The 16,419-nt window shown below is 39.8% G+C and overlaps 2 protein-coding genes across 3 annotated transcripts; both read right to left on the reverse strand.

The window, feature by feature from the left end:
• Positions 1-1,249: 1,249 nt before the first annotated feature.
• On the reverse strand, positions 1,250-8,574 carry nr1i2 (nuclear receptor subfamily 1 group I member 2). Its single transcript, XM_022740891.1, has 9 exons — positions 8,417-8,574; positions 7,175-7,362; positions 5,355-5,485; positions 4,758-4,927; positions 4,360-4,670; positions 4,130-4,275; positions 2,251-2,367; positions 1,964-2,069; positions 1,250-1,875 (listed from the first exon to the last, which is right to left on the reverse strand). Exons 2-9 carry the CDS (start codon positions 7,354-7,356, stop codon positions 1,719-1,721), a joined length of 1,320 nt encoding a protein of 439 aa, XP_022596612.1. The 5' UTR covers positions 7,357-7,362; positions 8,417-8,574; the 3' UTR covers positions 1,250-1,718.
• Positions 8,575-8,602: 28 nt separating this feature from the next.
• maats1 (MYCBP associated and testis expressed 1) lies at positions 8,603-14,811 on the reverse strand. Of its 2 annotated transcripts, none has more exons than XM_022740893.1 (17): positions 14,614-14,811; positions 14,459-14,523; positions 13,636-13,793; positions 13,434-13,496; positions 13,209-13,265; positions 12,931-13,109; positions 12,556-12,733; positions 11,793-11,950; positions 11,496-11,666; positions 11,247-11,386; positions 11,066-11,176; positions 10,897-10,968; positions 10,536-10,682; positions 10,233-10,454; positions 9,959-10,107; positions 9,767-9,858; positions 8,603-9,566 (listed from the first exon to the last, which is right to left on the reverse strand). In XM_022740893.1, exons 1-17 carry the CDS (start codon positions 14,777-14,779, stop codon positions 9,355-9,357), a joined length of 2,340 nt encoding a protein of 779 aa, XP_022596614.1. In that variant the 5' UTR covers positions 14,780-14,811; the 3' UTR covers positions 8,603-9,354. The 2 variants fall into 2 exon arrangements, with proteins under 2 accessions (XP_022596614.1, XP_022596613.1); XM_022740892.1 differs by having other exon boundaries at positions 9,767-9,861.
• Between the last annotated feature and the right edge of the window lie 1,608 nt (positions 14,812-16,419).

Below are 16,419 nucleotides of genomic sequence, written 5' to 3' on the forward strand. Positions count from 1 at the left end.
AGTTTAGGCCTTTATAGTTCATTTTTTCACTGGCGCCCATAAACCTCTCTAAAAGGAAAACTGGGAGAAATGTGCTTTAACTCTTAAATATGAAATAATAGAAAACATACTGAAGGATTTCCATGTATAAGAAACCTTTTGGAACCATTCAAAACAGAGCTGACCATTGTCTCTGATACAGTTCAGCCTGCAGGCTCTCATGCTGTTTCCACACCTCTCACAAGCTATTGGCCTTCTCTTTGAAGTGCCCACCCCCCTTAGTTTGCTCTGATTGGTCAGGGGAGACGTCTATCTACAAGCTAGCCTCATTCAGAAAAGCTGTGGAAAAAAACAGGCTTTTTTCCAACAGGGAGAACACCTCATTACTTCTTAGGCTAAGTTAAGCTTTTTGTCTTCCCCAGACCCCCCTGGAGTGAAATCTGATTGGATCTTTCCATTTTGTAGCCAGAAAGTTAACAAACAATAGCAGAACATGGATGTAGCAGACCCGCTAACAAAGCCACAGATGCACCTGGACAGAGAGAGTGGAGAAGTGAGGGAAGATCAGCTGATACAAATCGCTCGGTCGTCTGCTTTCGACTTCTCATGAAGCTATTCATAATTTGGAATACTTTTTATAAGGAACCCTTTTGATTTTTGCGATCTGTGGACCCTTATGGACTAAAGGAATACAAATAGTGGAGGAATGGAGAAGGACTTCTACACATCTAAACGGTAAGTAGTCACCATGCTCAGCTGTTACAAAGTGCTGTCAGATATTAATAAATCATATTTATGTGCTTATGGTTGGCGCAAAATGAACCGATTATTTGAATTCTAGAGACTCTAACCGATTTAATGAGGTACAGCAAGTATGTATTGACAAATGTTTAAGCATTTACTCCATGGTTAAGAACCTTCTACTGGGCCCATACATGGGCCAGTGGGCTGTATGACGTTATAGAAAGCCTCCTAATGTTTAGACTGATAGACCATTCTTAAAAGTTTTACACCCACCAGCTGGCTCTTTGCAACAGACTAGTCTCTTATTTAATGAGTTATCCTTTGTATTAGTGTAACCACAGGGGGGCACTGTTTTCCTTGCTGCCAATGACCATGGAAACACCATCATTCACTTCAATCTCAGGAGCACTTCTGGTCCGTTTTATTTAAAATAAGTGTATAGCACTTTTGTTTTACATGATCAAAACACAAAACTAAACACAAACTGAGGTAACAACTGTAAAAAGCAAAGACTGTCTTTGCAACTGCAGCCCTTTTTCATTCTGAGAAAATAACACACTTTACAGACAATTCTGTGTGACAAAAAAAACATTAAACCTCCCAACTTGAAGTCGACATTCATTCATGCACCCACAATATGTTTTTAGTGTAAGTTAAACAAATAGCACAAAAGTGACAAATTCGCCACAATCCAACAGTACTGTAACCAGTTTAAACAAACTTTGTAAAAGTTAATGCTGCTTCACTCATGGTTTCTTTGACCTGCAGGTTGTGTGCAGAGGACGGATGACATGAACACGCATCTTCATGTGTTTGTGATTTTTTGCGTTCAAAGCTTAATGACAGAAATGTGTTCTTTAGTATTTTACACAACAGAATACTTCCCTTTAAATCAAGGAGCACATTCAGTTGGTTTTCAGTTTGGGGTCTCCATTATTAAATAACAGAGGTGGACCCAGAGTGCTTTAGCTGTCCATGTACAGTAGGTGTCTGTCTTAGAAGTCATCACAGGGGTTTCTACTGACCACCTCCAATATAAGGGGAGAGATGTCGTCCGGCTGGATGTCCTGGATCTGCAGAACCTGTTTACTGTACTCCTCAGTCATTGTTCTCATTTCTGTAAGACAGGCCACCACTTTGGGGTACAGCAAACTGAAGTAACACAGGAAACAAAGGCAGATCAGTATGTGAAAGGTTTCTGAGTGAGCTGACTACGAGTGGCATTTTGTATTTCACTCACTGTTTCTCTGGGCCTGTTCTCTTGCAGTCAATCCAGGTTTTTAGTGTCAGTGCCAAGTTTTCCTGAAGCTCATCAATCACACTGTGTTGCTGCACACCTGGACGATCTGATAGGTCGAATAACATAAGATTTACTAAATAACAAATCTCTGCTAATCCAAAAGGAACTTGAACCTGAGGACGTCTGAAAATACATTTTTTAATGCTCGGCTGTTTCTGAAGTTTAAAATATTTACAGGGTTCATAAATCATTGATTAGATAGGACTGGGATGAACTGATGCTGCTACCTGGAGAAAACAGGGACATGGCTTGCATAAGAACATACTCTTCCTCTTGCAGGCCCAGTGTGCGTAGTGTGTGGTGGAATTTGAACAGAGGCTCCAGGAGGAGCGGCTGGAAACCCGCTACAAAACACAGAAGAGCAGAGGACATTTACAGGACAGCAAAGCTTTTATTGTGAAACAGGAAATTTGAAATCAGGTTAAATTAATAACAAGTGAGAACAGCAATTCTGGCATTGTTGTACGTTGTGCTAAAATACCATTACAGCCATTACAGGTCATTTTTCTTTCTTTCTTCCAGGCCTTATTTTATAATTATGTGTAGACCATTCATACATACCAGTCTGCAGCCTCAACTTTTATGTGAATACAGGCTTTTCTTTGAGAATTTCAAGATATTTAACTTTAAGGGGTGAACAATATAGACAAAATCATTGTTTCCTTCATATCAATAATTGCAGACAGTCTGCCAGCTAAAGGCTGGAGGACAATGAATGAATGCCAACTGCTTTTTGTTTAATCTTTAGAAAAGGAGCGGACAACACCAGTTTGACAACATTCTGGCGAATGTTCATCCAGGAGTCATGTTACATGCGAAGACTTGCGATGATAAGAGGTACGAGAGAAGTGCACACAAGCCTTATCACGTCTGACTGCTCACAAATAAAATGTTGCTATATCGTGAAAAAATCATGAAATTTGCATTTATGTTAGTGTTAATAATCTTCACATTTAACCTAAATTCTGCAAGGCAAATGGAAACCAACACAAGTGAGATGAGAAACGCCTCCGCAGTGACTCCATGATCTCAAAAAAAAGTCTCTTTTTGACAAAGATCATGCTGGAGTTGAAATGTCAATGTGCAGGCGTTGCTTTTTGCTCAGATGAGTTACATCTGTAAATCAGAGGTGCTCCACATGTCTGAGGATGCTTTTGTTTAGGTTACTTTCACATACTGTCAAGCTGTAAGCTTGATTCCTTACATACTGGACATAGTTTACCTTTGTGTTACTGCTTCTTTAATCGACATCAGATCATTTGTCTCACAATCTTATCCATCCAACTGTTTTTTATTTCCAATCCACGCCAGGTAACCATTACTAAATGTATTTTGTATTAATTAGACTTGATTATAATTACGGTTGCACTGTCTGACTTGGGAAGGTGCCACAATTAATGTTACTTCTTTACTTTTTATCACTTCAAAAATCGACAAAATAGGTGTCGTGGACATGACAAACACTGACAAATTCAGTGAAACTTGAGCCTCCATGTGATTTCAGCTCTTTCCTTAAAAAAATGGATCAAAATACCACTTGTGAGTGAAATTAGTGGCTTGTAGTGAAGAAACCACAGAGAATCATTTCCCCCCGACCCAAGCTTGTTTCCAGCAGGTAGCTTTTTCTGCAAAAAAGCTACCATGAACCCTCTGTACACTACCTGCTCAGCAGCAAACAGCAGACAGACATAGTGGTGCTAAAGAGCCAGAGAATTCCCTCAGAAGGAGAAACAAACAGGGCTGAGGTGAATATTATACTAACACTAACCAGGTTTCTAGGTACATAACCCCAAATGAATGATATGCTTGCTCTGTGTCTGTGTTAATAGACAACAGTTTGCTATATGTCATCCCAAGTGACCAAAACATTAATCAATACAGGTTTCAATACGAATTTTCTGTTTATATGCAGATCTAAGAGGTTAGAAATATTATAAAATTAACAAAGAATATCATGTAGTTCCTGTTTGTATCCAAGTGTTGTTTTTTTTAATAATGTGTGTGTGTGTATGTGTGTGTGAAACTATCTGTACATTTTCACACAGTACAGGAGAAACAGCCGAGCCTATCCCACTGAATATAAAGGCATGTTTGTGTCAGTCTCACCTCGTACAGCGTCATCTATGCAGTATGTAATATGGCCACATTCCCAGATGCTTGCTTTAGCATTGAACACCATGTTGAAGCGGATCTGCATAATTTCAAATGTGGCCCCCTTCAACAGGGCAATTTGATCCCCCATGGTTAGAGACCTGTAAGCGGATAATAGACGTTAGTGATAAAGAAACATACCTGCTGAGACATATCCGAATATGCACTGGGACACACATGTTTACCTGAAGTCCTGTAGACTTTTGGAGAAACTGATGATGTCCTGGATCATATAAGTGGTGAGGTCAGTCACGTGTGGAAGAGCAGTAAAAATAATGTTTTTTGTAACCTCTTCTCCTTCTCGGTTCTTTTGTTTTTCAAAGGAACCACAAAAACTGGAGGAGGAGAGGAAGTTGGCACATGAGGATGTTCTGGGGCCTGTGGCAGATTTACTGGTTTTAGTGCAGATGTTTGTAGGGCAGTTTGTCAGGGGGTTAAAGGGCTCCCTTGTAGGCTGGTTGTACTCACTCACAGAAAGGATGATTCTGTCCATAGGCTAAAAGAAAAAAGAAAAAGTCAGTCAGACAAGTTAAGACAATGAGTATTATGAACACCTCAAAGATGTTTGCAGTCATTCACACACCCTAAAGCCACTGAAGCTGGAAAATGCTGAGTCAAATGTGCGGCGGTGGCCACAGAGTAGCTCCTGAATGGTTTCCTTCTGCTGTGATGAGAGCTGTATTGGGGCGTCAAGCATCTTTTTTTTCTTGATTCGGATCCTCCTCTCCAATACCTCCTTCTCAGACATGACCACTACAGGCACACAAAAATACATAAGTACATATTCCTCAGTAGATCTAGCTTTATATTTTTTAATTACTCCTGCAAAGACATTTTAATTTACACTTTTAATGCTGGATTATGCTGAAATACAGCAAACATGAGGTAATTAAAGAGGTTTCCTTCTACAGCAAAGAAGGTCTGAGATGCTCAATTTTAAAACATTATTTTTTACTCTTTTACCTAATGCACATGATCAAGATGTTTGGTGTCTTTTTATCACTATAAATGTCTTGTTTATTATACTATGTCTGACAGTATTAAGCGATATATATAGTAATAATTGAATGATGAGCACCTCACAACATTACATAGTTTCTTACAGCACAGCATGAAATCAAAAATAAACATTTGTCTTAAAACGAAAAGGAATGATTTGTTGTGTCTAGCTGTTACTTACTTTCTTTGCGCATGCCTATGGCCTGGCATTTGCGGAGGCGACAGGCTTGACATGACCGGCGGTTGTTTTTGGTTATACTGCATTTATTCAGGAATGGACAGCGGAGCTGCGTTGACCTCTTTATGGCACGTCTGAATTTATTTAAGAATCCACTTAGTAACAGTTTACCAAAATCAGTCTTAGAAATCCCATTACATCATAGCATTACTTTGGACTACTTGCATGAGCCACTGAGAGAAATTGAGTAAAATGAATGCAACACCAAAAGCACAGAATGAAAAGTGTTCTCCCACACCAGATGATAACGAAACATTGGGGCCGTCGTTTGTGTCAGAAATGTTGCCTGACCACAAAGCTACAGTGCATCTGAATAGGTGAGTAAATGAGAAATCTATTGGCAACGCTAATGATTAATTAATTAATACTATGGCAGTTCAAGTATGGCGCGAAGTTTCTGGTTCAGTCTCACCGCGCTAATTAACCATGTACCCAGCAGCAGCAGTTATTTTCAGTTTAAAAAAAAAAAAAAAAAGAACACTGAATTCAAAAGTATCGTTATATATCCTATTGTCTTCTAGTGACCTAATGATTCCCTGTGTAAGACTTGGATTACTGTGATTTTCTAATGGACTGAAATACTCTCAAACATGTTGCTCATTGTGTAAATCTTCATATTCGAAATGTTTCCTAGTTCCAATAATCTGGTATTGTCATAAAGCCGATACTAGATTTATCACATCTTGTTACAGTTTTCTCCATTGTTGCTAGATATACTTCTGTTAACTGTGTTTTAAAACTGCAACAGCACTGACGCTGTGGTCAAAACTTTGTAGTGGAAAATTTTCATGTGATTGTATTTGTAACTTGTCTTCTTATTGTAATTAGACAATTTAATCTGCCATATGTGTGCTCTTATGTAACCTCAGTCAAACTTCTTTGTAGTTGATAAGCTGTTACAGTTAGAGCTGAACTGTCATTGACTATGGGAAAGGAGTAGGTCTCTGTCTGCATTCTAGCCCCACATATCAGGTTTTGACTCCTGATAACTTAAAGCTACCTGCTTGTGCATCCTAAAGTCACTAGCTACCAGCTAACGAGAGGAGGATACTCCCACATCCTTGTTTGCTGTAGTACAAAAGACTGGAATAGTCTTTTTCTGAGGCTCTCACTTTATAGGGACCATTGATCTCTGTATAAGTGCTGAGCCCATTTGCAAAAGCTATGTTGAATAAAAAACCACAAAGATTTTAAAGTCTTTATCTTTTTTAAGATTTCCACAACAAACCTTGAATGTCTCTGCTTCTTTTCACACAGTTCTCTTTACTTCTCATAGAACTATCACATAAAATGTATGATGGTAAAAAGAAAATGCAAAGATATAAATCCTTTCAATTCATACTCAGTATAAATACACATGTAATATGATGCTTCGGACTGGTCAGCTGAAGCAGAGAGAGTAGGAAATGCTATAAGAGATGTAGGGACCTGTACTGTATCATGTAAAATATAATATCAGTGGTTTATCTTCCAACTTTATTTTAGTGTACTATGGAAAATTTACTCACACCCAGGTTGCACTCACTGAGGTCATAGAGTTGACCTCTGATGACTGCAGACATGTTAAGGTTGGATTTGTCACTATGTGTGACATGGAGTACACGACAGGCCCCTAAAATTTTTTTGCTCTGTTTATTACGTGACTGCAGGAACTTGATGTACTGTGTCATAAAAAGTTTTCTGTTTTCGTATCTATTCAGACGCCATTACGCAAAGCTGCAGCTGATGAAGAGAGCGAGAGAGGGTGAATGAAACAACCTCACCTGAAGAAGCCTTTGCAGCCTTCACATGTCAAGGCATTGAAGTGGTAACCTTTGGCCTGATCTCCACACACACCGCAAGCTCTGGGCTCCTCATCTTCAGACACTGTTTCCTCTTCATCCTCTTCATTTTGCCTCATGAGTGCCTCACAGATGGTCTCTGCTCCAGTGGGCTTCTTGCTCATGCTTACCTAAATGGGTCATTAGAAAATTTAACACCACTAGCTTACTGTAATTTCAAGTGCAACACTGATTGCAACACTGAAGTGGCAGGGCTTGAAGGAAGTGAGGTTTTAGTGTTAATAACTACAAGCAAAACAACACTGAGACCAAGCTTAACAGTTCTTGCAAAAAGTTTTTATTGTATCACAATTAATGTACAGAAGACATATGATCTTGCCTTCAAATATGAGGAAAAAAAGCAAAATTGTGGCTGAACCATTTCCTCTACCATATTCTTGAATAAAGGTGCAGTGTCTTTTAAGTCTATTAAAAGCCGTTAATTCTTATCCGCCCCCTGAGGCTAAATGGTCACAACAGGAACCATTTCAAACTCCATCAAGTAGTATTAAATAACACAAAGCTCTCTGGAGTGCCTGGGAACTGCAGTGGTGCAGTAGTGAACAGTGCAGTTTTCTATAGGACTCATCACCCCTGCAGTAACGCTTCATCATGAAGTTGTCTGATGCTGTTCCACTGCTTGTCAATGATAGTTTTAGACTTTTATCCAACACTTAAATCTAGTATAGAAATATGACATAATGGCAACATGAACATGGCCATAGAATTTGAATTATTTCACACCTTCAAGACAGTAAATCTTGTTGAATGCAGCTTAAGTGGGAGACCTAGAGGAATTTGTTTCATGTAAAAAATAAATGAATAAATAAAAACAGAAAAAAGAAGAGTACTCTCAGTGTTCATGAATCTAAATTTTAAAATGTCAATATAAATTTAATGTGATGTGATCATAATGTGCATCCACGTCTGAAAACGTGGATTAAAAAGTAGCCTGTAAAACCCTTTTTTTTGCCTTATACCTCTGATTTTGCAGGCAGGTATAAGTCTGTAACACAGCAAACTGATTTTAATTTTAATAACTTTTTTATTTTAATAAGTTAAAATAAAAAAGTAAGAGACTCTGTGTCAACCTTTTATATAAACACCTGCCTTTCCTTGCCCTCCTCCTTTACCTGGTTAAAGGTCGAGTTTTAATCAAACCATGATCGAGATCATTCAACTCACTGATTTGGTGATTCCAGATGTCAAAACAACTGTATGTAGTCCACAGGGTTCCACCTCACCGCTGTTAATCCCGGTGGATTTTAGGATTCACTCAACGCTCAACAGGCGTGAACGAGTATCGCATTAGCTCTTCCTGTTCTGTTGGACGTGTTGTTTGATACGGGACTGGCTGCTACATGCATTCCCCGCTGCAGCCCGCGGGAAGGCGGGGTTAGACGTCCAGCACCGCCCACGCCGTTTACAATCTTTCACCTTGGCACCACTCATGACCTCAACACCCCCAAGCGATGACGTGGGTAGTGCAGATGGGTTCATACGGGGTTAGCTTCTGACCCGTGCTGTGCTGTGCTGTGCTGTGCTGACAAATGGATGTTTCGGAAATGTTGAAATCTCTGCCCTGTCTCTGCTCCAAGCTACATTTACCACAACGGCAAATGGTGAGATTTTTTTTTACGATGCATTTCTAAGAACAACATTTCTGATATCAGCTGTTGATAGGCAGATTTTGGACAATTTGATGGGATTTGCCTCACCTTTGGCTGTTAGAAGTCTTTCTGCCTTTTAATGGTCAAACCCCTCTCTTTTGTCCAAAGCAGTTCAACAGCACCACAAACTACATCCTCTAAAACGATCGTGTAGTTAAATAAAAAATTGAACATTACAATTTATGAAGGCAGGGTTTATTGCAGGATTGTTGTGTTAGACTGCAGGATAATGACAGAAAGTCACTTCAGGGCACCTAACAAGCTCTGAGTCCCCAGATGGAAATGTAACTTGTATTGGACGGCAAACGTGCGAACAAACTTTACATTTGAGATCAAATACAGAAGTAATAGTCAAAGGGCTATAATTAACCCACAATGATGAATATGAAACTGCAAATACAGACATACTGCAGTTCACACCATATATATCTTTTAATATATTTTGTCCGTTCTTTACTCAGTTTGATGGTGGTGCTTCTTTGCTTCCTTCTTCTGCTCTTGCTCCACTACGCTGATCATCTCCTCAAGGGCTTGGTTGGAGGCTCTTTCAGAGGGATGGGTCAACTGTGAGACCCCCAGAGTACTAGGAAAGATCCCAGAATGTTCTGCAGTCCCATGAATGATACCACGAGCTGCCTGCAAGTGTCTATGCTGCCTCGTGTGCACTGGCAAAGAGAAATCATAAGGTCAAACCAGTGAGTACTGTGTGCCTTTTAATCTATTTTTAAATGTTGCTGCAAATACTGTCTATTTTGCATATAATTTACAAAAAAAATGTATTATTAGTTTCTTTTTATTATTTGAAAACATTTGTGAAGGTGGTGCAGTTGCATTCTATGTGTGGAAACAGAAAAACCTCCCAAACCTCTTTGCCTGACACTGATCTTCTCTACCTCTGGGATAAGGAAGCTGTACACCAGCTCTGACACAATCTCTTCTGACTGAAGATTGTTCCGGCTACTTACACACACACACATACAAATGATTTTTGTTTATTATTCTTGGGTTTGAATCACTGAATAGAAAGCATCAGCAGACATACTGAGGTGTCTATTACCTTTCCTCCATGGCATAAGCGATGTCATTGACCTCCTTTGCCCTCCTGCGGATCTCCTCTCTAGCCTGCTGGTCAGCTGTCTGCTCCAAGGTCCCCAAGATGATGTCCTCTAAATACAAATCCACAGTTTCCTGGTGTACCTGCACCACCTGTGACACAGTGTTAAGGACGTGCACATACATAGTCATCATTAAAATATCTGCACCACCCATGCACACATTTTATTCTAATAACAATTTCCTTTGCATACTCATAGCAGAAAATATGTACATACTTGTCTAAAGATCTCATCTTCTTCTCTGCGTCTGCGCTCCTCCACCTGTCTCCTTCCACTCTCCTCAGCCTCTCGAAGGCGACGGTCTCTCTCAGCCAGTATTGTAAAGGCATGGATCCTGCGCTCTTCTTGGAGATGAATCAGCTCCTTTGACAAGGTGTCGAACAGATGTTCAAGCTCAGCACCTACCACTCTTGCCTGAGATGCCTCCTCTTGAGAGGTCTGGGAGGGGAGAGAGATTGTAAGTTTATATTGTGTGATGTTTTGTAAAATTTTGTATGTGAACGTGTCTGTGTGTTTCACCTTGTGTCTATGTTTGTCTCTCTGTTTTTTCAGGGTGATAACAAGCCCTTTTTCAGCTTTCTGTAGCTCCTGCTCCTCCCTCTGCAAGGCATGAACAGTCCTCAGTTCGTGGATAAGCTCCAGATAGTTCTCCTTGCCTTTAAACATCTGTACAACAACACAGACAGAAGTGAATACACAACTTGAAACACATGCAAACATTTCTGGAGGCATTTTGAAGCATAACAGATGTGCAGGTAAACACACACACACACACACACACACACACACACACACACACACACACACACACACACACACACACACACACCGGTCTGTCTCTGTGTGTGTGCGTGTATATGACAGACGGACACATTCAGACCTCGCACTGGATACTTCTTCCTCTCAGTAGTTTCTGCAAGTGGATGACTGCAAGCTCTATCTCCTCATCCCCCTAATGAGGGACATATAAGTGAATTAATAAATACCATCTCTAATACATTTAGGATGAACAAGGTCAGTGTCAATTATACTCAGAGACATTAGCTGACCTCTGGTGGCTCCTCCACTCTGGGAGTGACAGGACGAGGAACAGGCTTCTCGTTCTTGACAAGAAAACGCAGGGACTTCTTTGTCACTTGATCATTCTCTTCCCTCAGGGCCTGTGGAGAGACAATTGTGTGTTTAAAACTTCAGTGATATGCTTAATGAAAATATTTCTTCCTGCTTTACCTTGTATTTCTTCATCAGTTCTACTGCTCTGCTTGCAGGGGGCTGGATCATACTCTTGATGATGTTAACTTTGGGTTTGGGTCTTTTCGACCATGGCTTGAGGACTGAGGCAGAGAGTCCTGCCTCAAGCTCTTGCAAACCTGTGAGTGACAGAAAGCTATCTTAAAATTAAAAGGATACTGTTGTCTCTGAGGCGCTGTTATGGAAACATGTTAAATTCTATTTGTCCAAAAGTATTTAGAGTCAGACCTTCATATGTGTCTAAGTAGTGGGTTTTTAACTCATTGTAGCAGGCACTCCTGGTGAATGCGCCCATGTGGGTCTGAGGGGCATATTTCTGAGACTCTGTATAGTCTTTGACAAGACCATGTTCTAGCTTCCCCTCCACATTTCTCCTCTTAGCTTCCAGTTTTCTCAGTGCTACACAAAAATAACAATGAAAAACAAAAGACATTGGATAAGAGGGGTTGAAACAAACCATTGAATAATACATTTCTAATTATTATATTGGATATTATGTTAGTGCAGAGGCAGTGGTTGTCTTACATCTGATGTAGTCATTGTGGATCTTGTGTAGCTTGGTCTCCTTGTCTTTTTGGTGCTTAGAAAATATTAGGTTAAGTCTCTCGTTTGTGACTTCTTTCTGGGCCCCATCTCTCTGCCTCAGTAGGTCCTTCAGCACAGCAAGACGGGTCTCTTGCAATCTGGCCACCCCACACAGAAACAAAGCATTGCAGAAGGGCAGGTTTTTTTCAGGAACATCAAGGGGAAGAAAAGGTTCACAAAGATTATTTGATAAGTCAAGAAATGGATATATCGCACATATCCTCCTTGGCTGTACTTTATTCAAACCTTGTTCAAATCCATGTGTCAGCATGTATTCATTCTGCTTAAACTTCTAGTAACTAATTCTTTTACCACTTGGGGGCAGTGGAAACAAGCTATGAACACAGGATTCACAGTGCGCGTATAGTAAATGATTCTGATGAGAGCGGGGAGAGTGAACCAAAACAGTAACCCTAACAGCTAGAATACCAAAACACTGAGCTGGAAGATGCTAAAAGGTTCATTAGAGTTAAGGATAACTACAATGTCTAATGACAGTCACTACACAAGTTTGAGTACTTTATAGTTTGCTGTATGGCAAATGAGAGGGCAGATGGTTTTTAAGATATAATACCACTTCCCCAAGAGGTACGAGCAAACAGGTAAATATGTACCAAACACTGCACCAACAACATTTTAGGCAGGTTGTGGTTTACTTCACTATTTATGTCTTTTCAGATTAGCGTAGTACGTTACCACTCACTTCTGGATTTCTCCTTCTCTGAAAGCCCACTCTTTGGCCTCCATCTCCTCCATCATACGCCTCCTCTTGTCAAGCTGACTCAGGTCACCCAGTGGAGGAAGGCTGGCCTCCCAAGCTTGCTTGGCACGTGCCCGCCCTATCATTTCCACTTCTGCCAGGCCTGCAGGCAGACCACGACCTGAGGGAAATTGTTATCAGAGGGTTTAAATGTAAGTAAAGGTGAAGGTACAGAGAGACTGTTCATCTGGTAGGTACAGGTAGACATGAGAGCACTAGTAGAAGGTTGGACATTCATGATTTTAACAAGGTTATTAATAGTTACAATCATAGAGTATAGTCTGTAACTAGTGAAGATCTGAACAGCTGCTTTTGTACCCCAAGTCAAAGCGGCTAGTTGCAGGAGCTCTGAGGGAGTCGTCCCAGGTTGTATCACAAACTCAGGGCTATATGGGTCTGTTTGTGTTTCACTTTCCCTGTAGTCCGTCTGGACCCCCACAGTGAAGTGAGTGGGCTGTTGTTCAGCATTCTTTCCACCAGTCGTTACAAAGTCTTCTCTGAAGTGACAAAAAGAGAGGGTATATCCTCACCCAGTTAAAAGGGCACAACAGAAATAGCTGAAAAATAAATGAATGTGAGGAGCCAGTTGAACTTACTTTGGCAGAGCAAAAATCACATCCGGGGGAACCTGCTGTGCAACAGGAATTAGAGGGCTAAAGGAAACAGAATGGAAGACCATATTAGAGACTATTTTAATACTTACAGTTGAAATGTGAGCAGCATGGCAGTTGTCTTTTGTAAACTACCATAGTATAATGTATGTATTTATGATTGTATTCCACCATATTCACAGCTTCAGATTGTAGGCTGGCTAATCAAACCGTTTAAAGTATTTCCAGCGATCAACTCCAGTCACATGGCACTCCTCCCTTTTAGAAATAACCCTGTCAAGAAGATAATCAAGAATCATAGCCACAAAATGATAAATATGCCAAATGAGACAGTTTATATTTGTAATGAGTACAAATATTAACTTTTAATTAATAAAACCAAGTAATTTAAAATGGTGTCTGTTTGTGTTACCCAGCCAGCTGCTGCAATGCCTCTTTGCGCTGCTCTGTGTGGCCTCGCCAGCGACGATCAATAGATGCCGGCACTGGGTCTGCAGGGTCCAGCTGAATAGTATACCGTGGGTGGTGGGGCAGGCTACTGAACATAGACCCAAAGTCAGGCACTCTTCGCTGATTAAGAGAAATAGAAATACCTGTTAGCAACTGCAATTCACTGTCAGTCCATTTCTTTGTTGTCATGTTTAAACACTATCAACTCAGAAACAATATTAGCTGTGTCATAGTTTAGGATACTTCAGGGAACAACTTGTACCTACTGGAGGAGAGGTAAACAGAAAGTTGGTAAATTAGTGTTAAAGAAAATATAACTTAAAAAATGCAACATAAGTCTATAAAATACAACATAACTCTACATGCTCTACATTATTTAATAAAGGCATTTGTCAGCTTAAAAATGCCTCAACACTATTCTGGGATAAAATGCTGCATCAAGTTTTTAAGATGGGTTTATCTTGAATGGTAAACAACTGAAGACAACACCTTATCATGTCTTAACAAATCTGTGTGCAGTTACAAGCAACAGCACTTAACCAAAACAATTTATGGCAATAACAATACAATTTAACCTAATATAATGTCTTGTATTTATGAGTTACTGAGCCAAAATGACTGTTGTCTCTAACTTAGTACTTGTACTAAAATAATTAATGTTAAATTACACTTTTAAATAAAGAGTTGGAGCACCTTGGTAGATTTTAACCTAATTATTACTAAACTTTATCTGAGGACATATTTCTAATTGTAGAAACACAACCAGTATCGAGTACACAACTTACGAGTCGGTCCTTAGACGCATAGGCCTTGACATGGTCCACCTCCGATGACACTGTGTAAACTGGATCTGTAGCAAAAGAATACCCGTTCAGTTCAGGTGAACCAAGTCAGCTAACACGTTTCCAAAGTTATCTAGCGTTAAGTTAAGTTTACTCACCATACAAGTAGTCATAAACCCGTTGTCGCGTAACAACTTTATCAGCATAATTTTTCTTAGGAATCGTGCGAGTGACAGATACGCTCATTTTCGTATTAAAATTAAAACCTTTTACCCAACGAATTTCTGTCGCAGTACTCTCTGCGGTGTTTAGCAATGTAACCATGGAGACAGTAAACTTGGCGTTTGGGAGTGGGAGGGGTTATTTAGATTTTTTTTCTGCGTAGAAGTTAGGCGACTGGCAGTTGGATCAGTTGGATCGTCCAAGGCTTGTCTGGGTTTGAAACTCAACAAATGATGGGTAGCTGTGTTAGAAAATGTCAGGTTCTTTGATAAAGTCAAAGGTACAAGTCTATGTACCAAAAAACGCAAGGGGACCCACCAGGAGAGGTCAACTACAACTCCCAAGGAGCATTTCGATATGAACCATCAGTTCATCAGTCACGAGCTCCGATAAGGGCAAACAGAAGCTACAATTTGTACTTTATAGAAACTTGACAGTACATCAAACTGTTTAAATTAGGTCATTTTCGGTTTCTAGGTTGTTGTGCAAATGTATTGTAATGTTTTGTTCTCAACTGCAAAAGCTCTTGTGCTTTTCACTGGTTTCTTCTCCATAGCAACGGAGACTGTGGCTCATGGGTATCGTAGTATTAAAAGCCATTCTTCACACCAAGCTGATGAAAAAAATACAGTCTTATAAACATAGCTGAGCTTATTAAAAATAATGGTCATAACGTAAATATATGAGTTTTATGTTATCTATAACACTCACGTTTTTTTTAAATGTTCAGTACAAACCTTTTTTCAAATGAGAATTTCTGGTGCCTTGTATATTATTATGTAAGTGAAGCGCAGGCTAAACACTTGTGTAATAAAAAATAAATGAAAATCTAGTTCATCATCTCTTACACTTGCAGAATGTCCCAACATTTTAGCATACAGTAGCCTTCCTGAAAATTGAACAACTACAGACAAATTCTGAAATGTGTGGGCTAGAGTGACTTTGCACTTTAGACCAATGTGCAGAATATTCTGTTCTTTTAATTATCTGCCTATTATTAATTTTAATGAAGACATATTTATTGATTTGCTTCATATGCATAATTTTTTTTCTGTACCCTTTAGAGCATATTTTTGTGTAGCTAAAAGGTTGATTTTGACATAAACAGGAAGTTGGTGTTATCAAGGGGAAACTGCCACGCACACATTAGCAGACACACACACATACTTGTACCTCTATCTTTGTGAGGACATTTACTAACATAATGCATTACCCTAACCTCAAACATCACTTCTAAATGCCTAACACCCTAACCCCACCCTGATTTTAAGATGAATCTTAAAATGAAGTCTAAACCCTTGAACAGCCCTTTGAAGGGATATCAGAAAGTGAGGACCAGTAAAAATGTCCTCACTCCCAACATATGAAACTAAACTCAGACTAGTTCTCATAAAGATAGGCATACAAGTACACTTACACACACAAACGTGACACAGCGAGTAGTTTCCTCCTTCTTAACTTCCATAGCCTATCAAACCCACCCCATATTTGAGGACCGCTGACCAAAGCAACATTACTTCACAGCTGGAAGGCTTTGCGATTCAGTGGCAAAGCTACTTCCTTCGTGTGAAGTGTGCCAGCTCACAGTCAGCTGAACTTCAGCTGCCTATATGTTAAACAAACACTGTCTAATATTAGATCTCAGAAAAAGGAGAACGGCCTTGTGCCTGGTTATAGTCTAGATTACAGCAGATATCACTTCCTCACATTAGTGTTAGTACTGGTTTTTGAAATCATCAAAC

The sequence above is a fragment of the Seriola dumerili genome, unplaced genomic scaffold (assembly GCF_002260705.1).
Source record: "Seriola dumerili isolate Sdu_G_001 unplaced genomic scaffold, Sdu_1.0 BDQW01000052.1, whole genome shotgun sequence".
Lineage (NCBI taxonomy): Eukaryota > Metazoa > Chordata > Actinopteri > Carangiformes > Carangidae > Seriola > Seriola dumerili.